Source organism: Pieris napi, chromosome 16, assembly GCF_905475465.1.
Source record: "Pieris napi chromosome 16, ilPieNapi1.2, whole genome shotgun sequence".
NCBI lineage: Eukaryota > Metazoa > Arthropoda > Insecta > Lepidoptera > Pieridae > Pieris > Pieris napi.
The window spans coordinates 7,477,359-7,495,829 of NC_062249.1; the positions used below are offsets into that span (position 1 = coordinate 7,477,359).

General features: G+C 33.6%; 1 protein-coding gene across 1 annotated transcript in view; it reads left to right on the top strand.

Annotated features, from left to right (window-relative positions):
* The first annotated feature begins 948 nt into the window (after window positions 1-948).
* Window positions 949-18,471, top strand: part of LOC125057054 (protein yellow-like) — a 30,803-nt gene continuing 13,280 nt past the window's right edge. The window contains exons 1-3 of the mRNA XM_047660495.1: window positions 949-1,105; window positions 12,026-12,301; window positions 17,318-17,515. Coding sequence (XP_047516451.1) covers window positions 12,032-12,301; window positions 17,318-17,515 — 468 coding nt within the window. The 5' untranslated portion in view covers window positions 949-1,105; window positions 12,026-12,031. The remainder of the gene's footprint in view (window positions 1,106-12,025; window positions 12,302-17,317; window positions 17,516-18,471) is intronic.

Below are 18,471 nucleotides of genomic sequence, written 5' to 3' on the forward strand. Positions count from 1 at the left end.
CAGTTCACTAGGAACATACCTTGGCTTTGCGTAAAGTTCAAGTTCAAAACAAAGCAAGTAGATCATTATAGAAGGTAAAAAATTCATTAAAATCTGCAACAAGACAAAACTGCCTTGTTGTCTGTATCAGATCATATAAATAAATTCGCTATTCTTTACAAGTATTTTGAAAAATACCCTTGATATTATTCGATATCTTAAATAATATCATAGTTTTGAAATGACAACCATTACACGGTTTGTGCGAATTTATGATGTGCATCTGATAGTAACGTGCTTGAACCTGCAGCATGGTGTGAATCGAATGTTCCCAAATGTTTAATTGTATTGATTAAGAGTCATTCAAGAAGAGTAATCATTCACAAAATTCTAGCTAAATGGTGTCACTAGATTCACAGCCTCGCAGCCCAGCTGGTATCACCACCATGGGTGGTATTTAACAGGCGAGCCTCCTGTCCATTCACATGTTCCATAATGAGGATATTGATATTTTCCACCTCACCAAAGAACATGTGAGAAAATATTTGAAGAATCGGGAAGACTAATTTTGTTTAGGTAGTGATTCGAAATATTTAGTATTATTTGTTGTTTTAAATATTAAATTTCAGTTTTCTGTATATAGTTTTGTCTATTGATGCGCTTATTTGTTTTATTTTTCGTATATAATATTGTTTATCTATGTAATCTGTTTTGGCTTTCTGTACTGTCTAAGTGTTTGTTTTGTAATATTATGTATGTTAGCTGTAAGATTACTTATAATTAAATAAATAAATAAATAATGAGAAACTCGGTACAGAAAAACAATTCAACTTATTGGCTTTTTGTAAATTCGCACACAGACATACATACAATACATTAATATGTACATTTGAATACACGGGGGTAAAGTTGACATTAACCTTGTCAAAAATAGAACTATATATTGTATCGTTGGACAATAATTGATTCTGTTCTGTATACGCCTTCGGTACTTTTACTCATGCATTGCCACTTGTTTAAGAGGGGCTTGGTCGAGTTGTGTTAGTGTTCTGTGTGAGGGCCTGCCTAAAAGGCGCCTACTGTTCGTGTGTGATATTTGCTGATACAGGACACTCCTTGCATACAGGTATGTTATGTATTTTGTATGGATTATACTTTAGATAATTTCTACGTTGTTTCTCGATATTTCAGTTGCAGTGTTAACTACGTTTCGCTTTTTGTCCTTTTAAGTAATAAATATATAATTTTATTATAATAATAATTTTTAATAATATAATTTTATATAAATAAGTTTTTACTTAATACTTGCAGGCGATAAATAAATGTAAATCATTAAAAAACCGTATGATTATTTTCTTGGCACGATTTACAACTGTTCAACACTTTAAGTTATACAATATTATTCTAATTTAAAAGTAAATTTATTAAATGGGTTTAAATAAAATAATATATTATTGTATATATGATAAAATACATTGCAAAAAAATATATTCAAGCTCGTTGAACTCGTTTACATCTATATTTCGCGAAAGAAAAATTATACCATAACACTTACTAATCGTCATATTATTCTTATTTAATATCATTTTACCACAGTGTTTCTTAATTTTGTATTGATCATTTGAATTAAACTTAGTAAAAACAATTGTTTTTTTTCGATACAAATCGAACTAACGAACTACGGGTTTTGGCCTTTGTGTACTCAGTACGGGACTAGACTTAAACTGCAGTCAAATGATACAATATCTAATACTGACCTTCTTTTGTTTCTTTATCTGGGGTTTTAATAAGGTTTATTTTTAAACCACGCAAACAATTACTATTTTTAAATTCCACTGTATCTTAATCTGTGGTAACTGTTACCACAGATTAAGAAGGTCTAATATGTTTTTACAGCTTTATTATCTTTTGTATGTAACCTTTAATTGTTACTAATAAATATTGTAACGCACAAATTAAATTGTGTGACGTAAAGTTACTATAAAAAGTAAATTATATGTAATGCTGATAATATCGGTATGTGATCATTGCTAATAATCTTATCACATACCATCAGGACGTTTTTACTAAGATTTTTGTCGGTTATATTAAATTCCATGCTGGATTTCTCTCAGTCATTAAACAAATATTTATAAGTAAGGTATTTAGACTTTAGAGTGAGATTAGGAAAAAACCCGTTATTTTTTAAATGACTGTTTATGCATGAATGAAACTTTATGACTATATATTAAATTCAATAAAACAATTTTATTTTGATCTAGGTATCTTATTTATTTTCTTATTAATTCTATATTACATATTTGAATTTACGCAAAATTCGATATTTGAAATTTGTGGCCATTATCAATGTTGACTTTCGTTTTCCATAAAGATTTTAGCTTTGTGTGTGGATAGTAAGTTTGTCAAATAGCTAATAACGTATACAGCAAATACTTAAGCACTAACAATAGATCATTGTGTAATAATTGACCATGTGTTTACTAACACGTAGGAACAACGACACAACGGAGGAAGGATGTTATTAAATAACGCGAATATTGGAAATACATATAAGAATATGTTAAATTAACTTTTAGTTGTTAAGTTAAAAGTGTATTAGTAAGTTCCGTTAATAATTCTGTATAAAAATATCCCTATTAACTGATTAATTAAAAATAAACCTGTATCACGATATAATTTTGCTTTTAAAAAGTTATCGTGTCATTTATAAAAAATACAAATTCTTAAGGCACAGATTACCTACACCAAAATTGGTGGTATTGATAAGCGCTACAACCTTTTAAGGTCTGGGCTTCAGATTTCTGTATCTGTTTCGTGATAAATTGTTTTTTATAATTGTCAAGTAAGGTGAGCAGCCTTTTGTGCTGGACGCACTTTTTCGACTTTATGATATTACGAATCTATGGGAACCAGTAATACATGGGAAATGTAACTTTCTGTCTATGTGCGCACTGGCTTGCACTTAATTGCAATTCCATAGGTGGTCAGCCGGGAATCGAACCTACAACTTCATAGTTCAATAAATTTTAGACAGAGAATGTATAAATCTAACTTTTCATTTATCAATTGTGCAAATTCTCTAATATATTTTGCTACATGTCATGACTTAATTAAATCGACGCATCAATCTGGATCACGTATAACTTTTACTTGCAAAAATCACTTTCCGTTTTAGCGAAAGAGTTTTACTTTTATACCCGATGACCTTTATGTTTATTTTCATTAAACCAGTATAATCTCCGAGCTGTCTTTTAGTTTAAGTGGACTGTGATGCTGTTAATGTTTCTATACTATTATGTATATAATTTCTTTATTTATTTTCTCACAAAAACTTAAACTTAGGACATTGCTTATGTCTATTATATTCTTACTTCTGTTAATGGAAAAAGCTAGTCTGTGTGAGACTGATGCCTGCTAAAGGTAAGAGTACCTGTGTTACAGGTCATCAGGCCTCCACCACTACGGATCGACAGAAGATCTTATACAATACAATACATTACAATATTTAAGGAAACCACATGGGGTATGTGTGTATGTGTAAATTTTGTGTATGTGCGTGGGTGTATGTCTGTTTTATATTTATTACTTAAGTGTAAATTTATTACTTATGTCTCGAATGTAATAATAATAATTGATACAGAAGACAACGTTAAATTCTGTGTTTTCCTAATACTAATAATGGACTAAATATGTTTGAAAAATATAACATTAAAATAGGCGATAGTTAGTACCAATTAAGTATAATCCAAAGTTATCAGTAATTTTAACAGTAAAGATGTAGTATTATATATGACAGAGTGAATAAGTTTTAAACTTGACTTGGACGTTTTTAAATTATGAGCTCTGTGCCATATAATGACAATAGCAGCTGACTAATGTCATTGGAGGGGCCTCATAGCCTAGCGGTCTTATTAAGTGGCAGCTAGGTGAGGGGTACCGGGTTCGATTTCCGGTTCGAGGGCAAGTTTTAATTTAATTTAAAATTTGTTCTCGGCCTTTGGGAGAGTTGTGCGTTACCGGGCGAGTGCTTAAACCGTACATAGAGGACACGGTCGAATTTCTAAAGACAAGCACGAATTATAAAAAATCCTATACTTGACGCTGTCTAATGCACAAATCGTGCCAGAGCCATTAAAAAAAATGTCATTGCTCTGACATATATTATAATTGTTTATTTAAACGTAGGTACTAGTAATAAATACTTGTTATTAATACAGTAAAATTCAAGGCACACAACGTATATCAAAAGGCCGGGATTTAAATATAAATCTTATGTTGCGAATTAAACGATAATGGTAACAGTTCTGAGAACACCAAAAAAGTATGGAAATCAAGTGTAACTCAATACATATTCCCAAGCATACAAATTCAGAAATCTCTCACGGAACAATTGGCATACCAGAGTTTTGTAAAAAAGTTTCTAGTTGACAATCGCTTATATTACACAATTTGGGTATTTGTTATTCTAGTCTAAAACCATTTTATATTCATCTACAGTATTCTAGTATTTCCGCATTTCTCTAAAAAACTAAAACTTAATTTAAACGTATAATGTTTCCTAAGTAATAATTAAAATATTTACAATATGTAAAATTTTTACAATATACAATTTATATTTGTTTTATGATTTATTATATATTTTATTTATTTAATTCCAACACACAAATATACAGTGTTTAATATTCATAACCAACATAGTAATAATAATAACAAAAAAATGGATAAATAGAAAATTACAAAAAAATTCTTCCTTGTTAGTTGCTATCGTTTAAATTTAATAGTGTGTAATAAAATTGTAATTGAAAAAAAATCTTTGAATCTTAAGAATTTCAACTATCACTAATGTTATATAATAATTTTGTTATTATTGACAATTTAACAGTATTATTATCTTAAAAATTCAAATGAATCCAAAAATATCAAAGTCTTTATGCAAATTATATGTCAAAAAACCTAATGGACCATAATAAATCATGCGGTTTGACAGCAATTATGTAAACAGGGTAATTATTATGTTATATACAGTCGTTTACAGTGTTAAAAATAATAGATTCAAGATTGATCGTCTACGATTACATTAATCATTATTTGTTGCTAGTTAGTCAAATATTAATAATTTAGGAGAATTTGTGTTGTAGTAACTGATTTCTTCAATAGTCGTTTTGAAGTGCCGATTTGCCTTGTCAACCTAAATCAGTCAAAATCCAGGATATCCGGCTTAATCGTAATTAAAAGTGTTAAATAAGACACGGATGTGGGTTTTATACGCTAATTACGCCCTGTCCCGACTTCACTCGGCCAGAATTTTTTTATTTTATTTTGGAAATATCAATAATAATGCATTATAGGGTAAGCAAATTTCTGATATCGGTCTAGCAAGCAAGCTCGATCTCCCTTCTATTTAATACACGCATACTATAGTCCTAGATTCCTTAAGAGCTTTTGAGACAGGAGGCAAAAGAGTGGGCTAGTAATTTGCTCGTTAAGAGTTAAGTGCCGCGAGACACCAACAAGCAGTAGTACGACAGAATTTGTTTTAGTTTGTGACTCTCAAAAAGACAATCACCTACCCTGTTTAAATAAAAATACATAAACTGCTTAACCCCGAACTGGGGATAACAGGAATTAAAAAGTAAGGATTACCAAACCTTGTGTGTAATGAACTAATAATTATTAACGCCACATTAAGTATTGCGTGTAGACATTACCTCAGGTTTGATGTAATTAGACTAATTAATCGATCAAGGCAGAAAAATGCTACTGATATCGGTCAAATAAACATGCAATTACAGGTAATTGTTTGAAGCATTTTAATAAAAACATTATTACAAAGTTTAGTAAAAACTATATATATCTACCTCTAGATAATAAAACTCATTTCTGTTGTAGTAATACTTTGGTTGTCTTTGGAAGCAACATCGTTGTTTTACCGAAGACCCGATGGCACGGGTTTTACTAAAAGTGTAACTGTAGTAAAAACAACAGAATAAACTAACAAACTAATATATTAATATTACGTCCTTACATATGAAAATGGCGTTTTGTATGGCAGGAACAAAAAGTCGAATATTTTTTAATATAATATATTTAATTAATCAAAGTATGAACCATTGTTTTCTATGCACTTTTGCAATCTCATAGGTAGTTCATTGATCCCTTTACTAAAAAAACCAGTGGGACGGGAATCAATAAAATCTGTGAAGGCGATTTGGACTGCCCCATCAGAGTTAAATTTTTTCCCTTGCAAGAAGTTGTCCAAATTTCGAAAAAAATGATAATCTGTTGGAGCAAGGTCCGGGGAGTACGGAAGATGTCTTAGACATTCCAATTGAAGCTCTTCTAATTTGGTAGCCGTCTGTTGTGCAGTGTGTGGTCTAGCGTTGTCGTGAAGTAGCAGTGGCGTGGAGCGATTGACCAGCCTAGGTTGTTTAGCCGCTAGCTTTTCCATCATGGTTTGCAATTGCTGACAATAGACATCAGCCGTAATAGTCTGGCCAGATTTGAGAAAACTGCAATGAATAATACCGGCACTATTTTTAGTTTATATATTAGGTCCTTAGGTGGACCCTAAGGACCTAATATATAAACTATTCGGTTATCATTTAAAATACATACACAATACATGAGAATAATGCATAATATAATGCTTACTTATCGTATTAATCATGAAACTGTTCCATTTACCTAAATCAGTGTGAAGGCTGTTATATACAACTTATCTTTCAGGCTTTATAGTGTTAACAACTTTTTGGATTAACCATTATGGCCATGTTGTGCAAGTATTGCTATTTTTAGCACAGCCGATAAGATAACCTAATTAAAAATGAAAGGGCTACACATTGACACGACCTTATTTTATTTTTAAAACAATGTAACCTTTGAAAGCTTGCTGATAAATTAAAGGAAATCCTTTCGAAAAACATTTTTTAAAGTTTTTTATTTCTTTTATAACTATCCTGAAAAACCATAAGAATGAGATGATAGAGATTAAGCATGGTTCGTTTTTAGAGAATGAAAATACTCTTTGGTACTCCGTGCTATTTTTATTATTACACGCTTTATATTAGCTTCACCTGTATGTATGTATGTATGTATGTATGTAACCGACTCCTTCGGACTCGATTTTGCAATAATCCGAAAAAATAAAATAAAAAACATTTAACTAAAAAATAAAAAAATATCTGTGCCATATTTTTCGTCTATCGAGCAACCCACGCTTTTTCACAATAATACCAGAATTTTTTGTTCATTACCATTTTCAGCCTAAATTAGGAATTATTTTTCACTTTTTAGTTTGATGTGCTGTAAAAGCGTGTGTCCTAATTTTTTTTAAACTATTATTTATTATTAGTAGCTATCTACGAAATTCGCTAATAAATAATATTAGTTTCGATTAGGTACAATTCTTAATAAAATCGTGTCTAACTATGTATATCCGTATTCTAAATATGACTCATTCGGTTTATTTAACGTAACTGTTACTCGATGGAATGTTTCATTGATAATCTTTAAAGAACCATTTTTTTCATAAAGTTAAAACTATTGCCATAAAAAAAAATCGTTACTAAACTTAAATTATCGTACACGAAAATCTGATGACACTAAAGCATAGTTCGTGTAAGTGTCCTGCCATACCTAAGATTAAAAAGAGATATGTAAGACAGTACGCCAGTAATTAGTTTTTTTGTGAGAACGGAAAGGTATCATTAGGTTTTATGGCCAACATATAAGGACTTTAAAGTGCGCGTAAAATATTGCTGTCGTAATACTATAAAAACTAGGTGGTCTGAGTTTAATTACTAGTTTCGAAGAGCTATATTACCGCGTGAAATTAAAAATTGTAAATAGCTATGGACTCGGAAGGGTCTCTTTTCTCATCGAATATAGACATTTTTTTAAAAACGTTAATACTGATAGATACTAAATTTGTCAAGAAGTAGTGTGCAAGTTAGAGGTCGTTTTCACTATGTCGTCTGTCGGGACGATTTTTTATCGTTTGTTCACACTAATCGGCCACGACCGCAGCTGGTTGGTGCCATTAAACAGTCAAAAGGAGGCTTCTGTACACGATGGACACACGATAAAAATCGTCCCAACAGACGACCTAGTGGGAACGAGCTCTGAACCGAATTTCAAGTAAACCAAGTATCTGACAAACAATTATTAATAATTTTTAATAAAGGTTTGATTTCCCTTCAAGCATTTCTATAGTCACAAATCTAATCTTACTTCCCGAGTTTCCTAAAATTATTATGTCAGTACCAATGTTTTCAAATATAATTTGTTATTTCCGGATCTTAATAAGCTTACATATTTCCTTGTACGTAATTAAGAGTATTAAAAAAAACATGAACAGCATTCTTACTTAATATGGGGACTGGTTTTTCGGCAGTTTAATTAGTCTTGTATATGTTGTATATGTATTGGTACACCAGCTTAAGATAGATGAACATTTCAGGAAGTGTTTTATTACGAAAATATATACTTCAAATTCTACTTCCCACCTACAATAGATAACTACAAACTAGGTGATTGTCCGGCCTTGGAGTACTTAAGAGCAAGAATGGGTGCAATTCCCTACGGCAACGAATAACCGGCAATTTCTGCATTATTCTCTGCAATTGAATTCTAACATATCAATAATAGATAAATGTCACTCAATGACTTTAATAAATCGAATCATTGTTATTAATATAATACCTGACAGACGTTGTCCTATATGAAATAAATAAATTCTAATTTTAGATTCTCGAATCCATTGGAACACACAATTTCATCAAAATACGTTTAATTACAAACATACGCACACAAGATATATCGGGAAAAAGTCTAAAGGCCGATTTACATTATCTTAGTGTTTAGGAGAGTGCTTTAGGATAGTACTTTAGTTGAAACATGTAAACGCTACTTGCTTCAGTAAACGCTACGCTAAAGAACTTGCCTTTCAAGTTGTACTAAAGCACTCTCCTAAACACTAAGATAATGTAAATCGGCCCTAATGTAATCCCGAAAGATAGTAAATGGCAGTTGAAAAATAAAAGACAATTGAAACAAAACATTGTTATAAATGTGTGGTAGGAAACAAATTACCTACCTAGGCCAATAATCATTACATAGTCGATTGATGCGATAAATCACTAATTACCACAATATTTGAACAAAAACCACATTATATATATTTTAAAAACTATATTTAACAACAGTATCCTTACCTTTTTGTTCTGTTAAGAATTTGTATTTATTTTATACGAATGTCATTCTCAATATACGTTAGCTGTTCGCACGTCATGTTAATTGTCATTTGTCATGTCATGGTCCTACGTTTGTCGTTTAAATCCAAACACTTATTGACCTAATAAAAGGTTAGGTTAGGTTAACAATTGTATGCATCCTCATACAAATGCTGCCGTACTTTATCATAGAAAAAAACAAGCAATTTATCAGAGCAATTACGATAAAATTCGTTGAAACTGGTGCATAACTTGCTAAACTCAACTGCACAAAAACTGCATACTTAAATTAAATTACGATCGTAAATTACTTGCGTATATACGTCATTATATTGCGATTTGCTCAACAGTTGACAAGCTGACAGATAAAATAGACTTGTTGACGTTTAAATTACCTGCATTGTTCTTGCATTAGTGCTTGTTATTACAAATTTCCTACGACTTAAACTCTTCTTCATAAAGTTGAATTGACTATATTCATAGTGTCATACGATTATTGTCTCGTATAATTTTTTGAATAGTAGTTTAATTTACTTAATATCTAGTACTCGCTATACTTTACTAACTTTTACCAAGAGGCATTCAAGTATTAATTTTCAGAGAATGTTGCAACATTTTGGCCACATTGCCCGAAAACATAAAAACGTAACAACCTTGAAAATCTTATAATTAGCGGGAAAATGTAGGAAAAACAAGGGGCGCAGCCCAACACGATGGACCGACCACGTATCACAAAACCTGGACACCTGGCGGTAAGTTTGGACATAGCGAAAGCCTTCGATCGGGTGTGGCACAGAGCACTGCTCTCGAAGCTTCCAGCCTACGGGCTCCCTGAGAAATTATGCAACTGGATTTCCAGCTTCCTCGCTGATCGGAGCATCAAAGTCGTCATCGACGGAGCATGCTCCGACCTGAAACCTGTGAATGCTGGTGTCCCACAAGGCTGTGTCCTATCCCCGACCCTGTTTATTCTGCATATCAATGATATGTTGCAGCTTAGCAACATTCATTGCTATGCGGACGACAGCACTGGGGATTCTTTTTACACTGGCCGGGCAGGTATTTCTCGGGCTGTTGTCGATGAGTACCGGAACAAACTTGTGTCTGAAGTCGAAACTCTTCTACGTGGAGTCTCGGACTGGGGTAGACTAAATCTAGTCCAATTTAACCCCAAGAAGACACAAGTATGCGCGTTTTCCGCTAAAAAAACTCCCTTTGTCGCTACTCCCCTCTTTGAAGACACTCTCCTTAAAGCCTCAGCTAGCATCGGAATACTGGGCGTTGACATATCGAATAACGTTCAGTTTCGCGGTCATCTGGAAGGAAAGGCTAAATTAGCCTCCAAAAAGCTTGGTGTGCTCAGCAAGGCGAGACGGTACTTCACTCCGGGCCACCGCTTGCAACTATATAAAGCTCTAATTCGGCCCCATATGGAGTACTGCTCTCACCTCTGGGCGGGAGCTCCCCAGTACCAGCTCCTTCCACTTGACCGTATTCAACGAAGAGCGGTTCGAATCGTCGACGACCAGTCACTTTCAGTGCGGCTTGATCCCTTGGCGTTGCGTAGAGATGTGGGATCTCTCTGCATCTTCTACCGCATTTACCATGGAGAGTGTTCAGAGGAGTTGTTCGGTCTAATACCTGCAGCTGAGTTTCATCATCGGACGTCAAGGCAAAATACAAAATACCATCCGTATCACCTCGACGTCCGTCGTTCCACAACAGAGCGTTTTCTAAGGCAGTTTTTGCCGCGCACCACCACTATGTGGAACCAGCTGCCCACAGAAGTATTTCCGAACCAATTCGACTTAGGGTCCTTCAAGAAAAGAGCGTACCAATTCCTGAAAGGCCGGCAACGCACTTGCGAGCCTTCTGGCATTGTGAGTGTCCATGGGCGGCGGTATCACTTAACATCAGGTGAGCCTCCTGCCCGTTTGCCTCCTATTACAAAAAAAAAAAAAAAAAAAAAAAAAAACACCACGGTCTCGCCATTCACCTAGCTGGAGAGTGTCAGAGATGGAAGCAGCAGTGCAGTAATGTGCCACAACGTGGTCGGCAGCATCACTAATCAGCAGATAGCGAGCGATTGGAGGAGAAACGCTATTTATAATTAATAGATTTATATACAGAAATCGCTAACATTCTGTTTTAGTAAATCGAAGTTGTATATATTGAATAGTTCAAGTAATAGTTTTCTCTATGGAGTCCATGACAATTAGTGTTATAGGGTATGTTCCGATATACACTGCGAGTACTGTATAGTGCTCCCACTGTTCAAAAATTTGTTCCGCTATGGACTGCAGTATACAGCCGCAGCGTCCTAGGAAATATATGACGTCACAAATCCCCGCTATACTTCTACTGCGAGCACTGGCGTTTTCGAGGTAAGGTACTCGCAGTGCTTTGATCACGTGATCAATCAAAACCACTTGAATGCCTAACGGCTGATATAACTTACAGTTTAATAACAACCATTTAAAATTCTAACTTACATTCTTTGTAGTATTAATTCAATTGACAGTTAATATTAATATAGATTTTTTTAATGCGATAATACTCCAATAATAATTTTTCTTGTTGAATTGAAAAACTTTGATGCACTCATTTGAAAACTGTGTCGAAAAACGAAGCTGACTAGTATACTGGACTGCGTTCCGTTTTAAATTGTAACCAGTATAGCTGGCTATAGAGAAACGGTTTCACAGTATACTAAATTGACGGTACTCTGTACAGTGGTCGCAGTGTATATCGGAACATACCCAAAATAACATATATCAATGCTTTGAAACTATATGTTTTAATTTGGTCTTTTACAGATAAAGATGTGGTCCCGATCAATATTAGCATTCGCCTGCATCGCGGCGGCGAGCGCTTCACTCGAAGTAGTGAACCAATGGAGTTTCCTCCAATTCGACTTCCCACCAGACCCAGTGCTGTTGGAGAAGTTTCAGCCGGAAAACACCGTCCCCACCGGCTTGGAGATCGGATGGGATAGAGTGTATTTAGGAATACCGCGACTACGCGCTGGTGTACCAGCCACCTTAGCGTGGGTACCACGCTCTTTGCCACCTGGTGTCAGTCCAGTTTTACAGGTACTTTCTAGGTTATGTAATAGTAATTAAGCGTATACAAACAAGTTTTGTGGTATGAAATGTTGATTGGAAATGTCTCGCTAGCACTCGCGGCTTTATCATTTACATAACTTGGAAAAAACAAAAGTGACATTTCCACAAATTATAAATGCGTCCAATATTACGTCTCCTTTAATTTTTGAAAGTACTTTCAGATATTCGGAAATTCTTATTAAAATCTCATTAAATTCTTATGACATTATGCCTAAATCATGAATGTATAATGAGATTTTAATACAAATTTACGAATATAAACATTGTCTAACAAATATTTAAAATTGACGCTATTTCTGTAGTTGAAACAAATACGTGGTAATAAGAGCAATTCAAACCGATATTTTAAATCATTAACATTAGCTTAGAACATTATGGTAGTATTAATATATAGTCTGTCTTAGACTGGAATTATATGACTTTGTCAGAAAATTCCTAAATTTAGTGTTCAGGGGTTCGAGACAAAGTCACTTTGCTTCAGGCGTGACCCACTAACACCAAATGAATTTGTATGTAAATGACGTAAACTCACGCTAGGTCAACTCACCTGTTCCATACAAATTCCTTAGGCGTAAGCGGGTCACGCCTTTTTGTATTTTCACCAATTTGTCTCAAGCCCCAGTTATTATAATATTATGCTATAATGCTTAATAGTAATAAGATACTAATGATGTTGATGTTCTTTTCTAAAAAACTTCCTTATTTAATATAAACGAGAATATATTACGTTATTTACATAACCCAACGTGTTGAGTGCGTAATACCAATCAGTGAAAGCGGTTCGTGAAAAATATAACCACCAAGTTTTATTTAAACTTGTAGTTCTTACGTATATCAAGGGCTTGAGACAACACATTCTTTTGGCGTTAGTGGGTCACGCCTGTTGAAAAGTGATTTTGTCTCCAGCCCCAAAGACAATATATATATATACAATATATATATTATATATTTTTCTAGGAGAAAAACACATGACTTTAAATATGACAAAAGAGCTGTATCTGTTTTGTATATTAATCTGTGTATTTGAGTCATACATCAATTCAATGCCACAGAGCATAGAAACTTAAACTTCTATTGAAAAGTATTTGCTCAAAACACTTACTAACGAAAACTCATTTTTTATAGCTTTGTTTTTAATTTAAACGCAACATCCACCATCTAGCGGACGGCATAATATTAAAAATCGTTTCCACAGAAGCAATATTGACCGTGGATTTCCAAAGATTACAAAAAGTCAGACAAGTTTGCATGGAAACTCATCAGTTTCAAAGTTAAAACGGTTAAAACCTTTATATAACAATTTCGTTGACATACAAACATGGTTATTACTCAATTGCACCAGTGTTGTTTTCGTTAATCTGTCATCGCTGGATTAATGCTTTGTGATAACAATTGTTATGTACCCAGCCTGACAAACTAGTTTTATTTAATATTTGATAATAGTCTTACTTTTGCTTCTTATTGCTAGCTTGTTAGGTACCAGTTTGAGAATTATATCAGCTGTCAAGTCTTAAAAAGGCCTTAAGAAATTATGTTCGAGTTGACCCCATAAAATATAATATATTTTATAGATATAAACAGAATTACTACAGGATTATATTATTATGGTATAGGTACCAATTCATGTTGGCCTCAATATATTATGGCACTTCAGATTGCTATCAGTGTTTTTGACATTTGACAAATTTGACCAATAACCAAATATCGGTTTTTCGGCACACATCAAAGGTGTCAAATAGGCACTTGGCTATTTTTGATCAGACAAGCGCACGGTAACGCGTATTTTGTATTGGTCAAATATGCCTGATACGCAAATTCAAATAATCATGAAGTGCCACCAATAGGGTATATTTTGCATTATTAACGGCATTGTAGGAAGGGGAACAAAAAAAATACTAGGACCTTGACCCATCTAGTTGTAGGGTTAATGATTTTATTTAGGTCTAGGTTACAAAAAAAAGTTCTAGTTCACATTGTAATACGTTAAATTAAATGTGGTTTGTGAGTAAAGCTATTGTTTTTAAGATTCGTTAGATTGTTTTGTTAAAGATTTCAATTGACGAAATAATCCCTGATTATATATACAAGCTAAAATTTATTATTAATACAGAGTGTGGAAATGTAATGTATGAAGGTCAAAATCTAGACTTTGTCTAAGGACTCAATCATTCCTGTTGAAAAAATGCCTACCATATACCAGCAATCTAATAATTAATAATTGTTATTAATTGTTGGTTATGACCTCGCACTTTGATATCATTGCACGACTCTACGCAAGGGAGATTGTATGAAAGCGTGAAGGGCAAATATTACATTGACGTGACCTTGGTAATCGCTATGATTAACTTTGACGTTACTTATGACATTTTTAGCTACTGACCGGTATTGCCATTTTACATGGCGCTAAAGAGAACGAATTTTGTCTCGCTTAGATTCTAGACCATATCGCAAATAATTATTCAGTTAAATAATTTTTGGTTTTTATATTAGTAAAATATTTATAATAGGGACAGATTAAGAGCGCTATCTATGACTTTTGTATTGGTTGGTCTATTGTCTTTGCGCCAGAATTAATTCGATGGGCTGTGGTGTGCAAAATGAGCGGGAAACCGCATTTTCGTGCTTTTACAGATTATACTTTATTTCAATACAAAACATTTTTGTTATTTGCATTAATAATATAAAAACATTAAATGTTAAGAGGGGGTTAAGAAGATGAACGTGAACCTTTGAGTATTAAGCTTTATACTCAAAGACGTGAACATAGGGAAAACAAAACCTGTGGTATTTGAAAGAAGTGTCAGTAGAAGTTAAATTCAGATTGACAGTATGATCATGACGAGTGGATGCTAGGAATAGAGTAAATGGAGCGAGCATTCCTCTATGTGTAGCCAAAAAATCTCAAACGAGGCTCGTCTGGCCTACATAGGGGAGTGTTTAACTTGACGTTAACTATACGAGAGAAAGATGGGTGTGACAGAGAAAGAATGAAAAGAGTATAAATGCCGTGGAAATGAGAGGATTCAAAAGTATTTTATGTGTGGTGTAACATTGCGTGAGCTGTGTTGGTCAAAAGAAGACGTAATGACGGATACCAAAGGGAATGCTTAGGTGATTAACCATGTATAACGGAAGAATGAGAAGCGGTTTACAAGTAGGATATACAAGGCATCCGTGGATAGTGAAGTCGGGTTAGGTAGGCCATGTTGTACATACCTAGACTAAATCCAGGAAGCTCAAGAAGGGCAAGGAATACCACAGCCACCAAAAAATATTAAACTGAATATTTATTTGCGATATGGTCCAGACTCTAAGCGAGACAAAATTCGTTCTCTTTGGCGCGAATGTAAAATCGCAATACCGGTCAGTAGCTAAAAATGTCATAAGTAACGTCAAAGTTAATCATAGCGATTACCAAGGTCACGTACGAGTAATAAGTAAGAAGTGGATGAAGCGAGAGAGGGTATGTCAGTACCGTAGCAGGTGAAGATCTGTGGTTTCTGTTTCGAAGGGGTAGGCCCTTCGAAAAAAAGGCGTGGTAAATAAATATAATTTTGGTCTAACTTAGTTGGTCCTAAACATTATTTAAAATTTTCATTGATTTTTGAGTACTTCACGTATTGTATTATTCACACAATTTAAATTCAGTAGAAAGCGTCGTTTGTCTTTTGAGTAAGTAGGATTTATTTGTATGCTTTTATTGAACGTGATCGACGATAAAGGTGAATATATCGCTTTATATGTATGATGAAATATTTATTCCTTTTTTGAATTTCAAATCTGTGGCAAATAAATTACAAACTTCAATCACAATGTATCATCCATATTAAATTCATTTATTCCCTGTTCACGTGTATTATTGAAATACTTATTACTCAAGCAAATTTTACTTATGGATACGAGTATGCAGCTATTTCCTCTAGCGTCAGAAACGTCAAAATTAATATTCTATGAAAGCTGCCTTGCGACTCTGTAACTCACTTTTTGAACTCTCACAGCACAGAAAAGTGAGTTACAGAATCGCAAGGCTGTAACCCAAGAAGTGTAAGCGGGTTAAGCGTACAGTTTGGAATTCGTGCGTCGTCGAATTTCGCCAAACGATTTATTTTTATCATCGCGTCATGAATACTCCCCGTTTTTAGGATAAGATTCAGAGTCAAGCCTTAGCGCAAACTATGACTATCGTCTAAATCTCTCATTAATTCCTAGGTATAGGAATATATCATTGATTAATAGGTGTGTGGCCTTTTTTGGCAAACCCCTCCTCCAAATCCCGCCATTTCTGTCTGAACAGCCCTGCGATTCTGTAACTCACTTCACGAACTCACACAGCGGTTTTCGTATCGGCGGTCGCTCTCAAATCAGTCGTGAAGCAGTCATTTTATGATTTGGCATTCTGATAAACAATAAAGTACAAGCTCCCACCTTTTCAGAACGCAGGGCTGTGCTACTCTTTGTCTGGTCCACCTTCTAAAAAGTTAATTTATTTTCATTGTGACATCTGCTACCTTAGTTATTCTTTTTAATTATGTATTCTTTTATCTTTTCTTCTCTTCCCTATCATACATCGTTCCATCGATCTAGTATTAGAGTCTAGTAGCATTGAAGTCAATCATCCATTATTTAATATATTGCAAGTGCAATCAGCACGTTATCAAAAAAAAAATTACTTATTTACCTTCATTTAACTTGGAAATGGATGTTTCGTTTATACTGATACCATATATGAATAGCTGTCTGAAAACTTTCGTATTATGATCTGTTACTGGTTGCACAACTTTTATATAGCCTTGTTATTCTGTTTAAAGCCTCTTCTGTATGTATATTTAATTTTTTTCCCGTAACCCTACATTGGGACAAACACGTTTATTTATCTGTCTAGCAATTTTCTTTCTATATTAAGTCTTTGTCTTAAGGCAAGTATGTTTTATGTTTTTTCTTTCTGTGACTTAAATTGTCGTAATAATATATTAAATTTTTCAGGCGTACCCTGACTGGTCATGGCATACAGCTGGAAGAGGAGACATTAATTGCACGGGTCTGATCTCCGTATACCGTGTAAGAGCTGACCGTTGCAATCGCCTTTGGGTTCTGGATGCTGGAGTAGTCACCAGTATTGATGACTTCCGTCGCGTATGCCCGCCAAAGATACTCGTATTCGATATGGCAACCGATCGTCTGGTAAGAAAGTTTTCATTTTATAGATTATCCAACGAAATTATAACATACTTTAAAAAGACTTTAAAAATTCTGAAGGGAGGTCTAAAATTTGATATATTTTTTTGTTCCGAAAAACTTCGATTTCGGAAATATGTTATTTATTTTTATATAGGTAGCCAACTGCTTTTGTAAAAATTGCAAAAGAAATGTATGTATTAACAATGAATTTCCATGAATGGGTAGGTAGGTTAGTAAAATATAATACTTATAAATATGCGTACGTATATATTTATGTGCGTGTTTGTGAGAGGATATGTGTGATTATTTACCTAGTAAATGTTGCTTAGAAACTATTATATATTATAGTAATATTTAGATTTCATATTAAGTAGATATAATCCTAATAATTATAGACACACATATAGTTAGATGTTAAATGTTAGGTAAAAAACCTCTTTATGTTTCTAACTCTCTCTCTCTGTTTGTTTAAAGTTATTGTTTCATCTTTGCTTTGATTGTATATTTATTATTATGATTTTCCTCTTAACTCTTTAGTTTTTAAGATAAGGAATTTGTTTGTTTGACCTTTCAGACACCGAGGTAATAGACAGGTATTTTGGTGTTTTTGTACTCTTAGTTTATTTATAATGTTTAACCAATTATATAAATAAAACAAAAATTCAATTAGTAATATTGTTAGATTATAATTGGGTTTAACCTGAAGTCCTAAGAACTGGAAATTGTTAATGTGACGATGTGAAATTAGTTCCGGTCAAATAATTATTACGTGTGCAAAATACATTTGAAATGCTAATTAATTTATACGACGGCATTCAAGTTATTCAGGATCAATTGGTTACACTCACTTATTATACACAGAAAGATAAATAAATAATTAGATAACTATATAAGGCAATTTTTGCCGCCCACCAAAAGACATCCTAACAAAAAAAAAAACAAATCGAACAATTTTGATT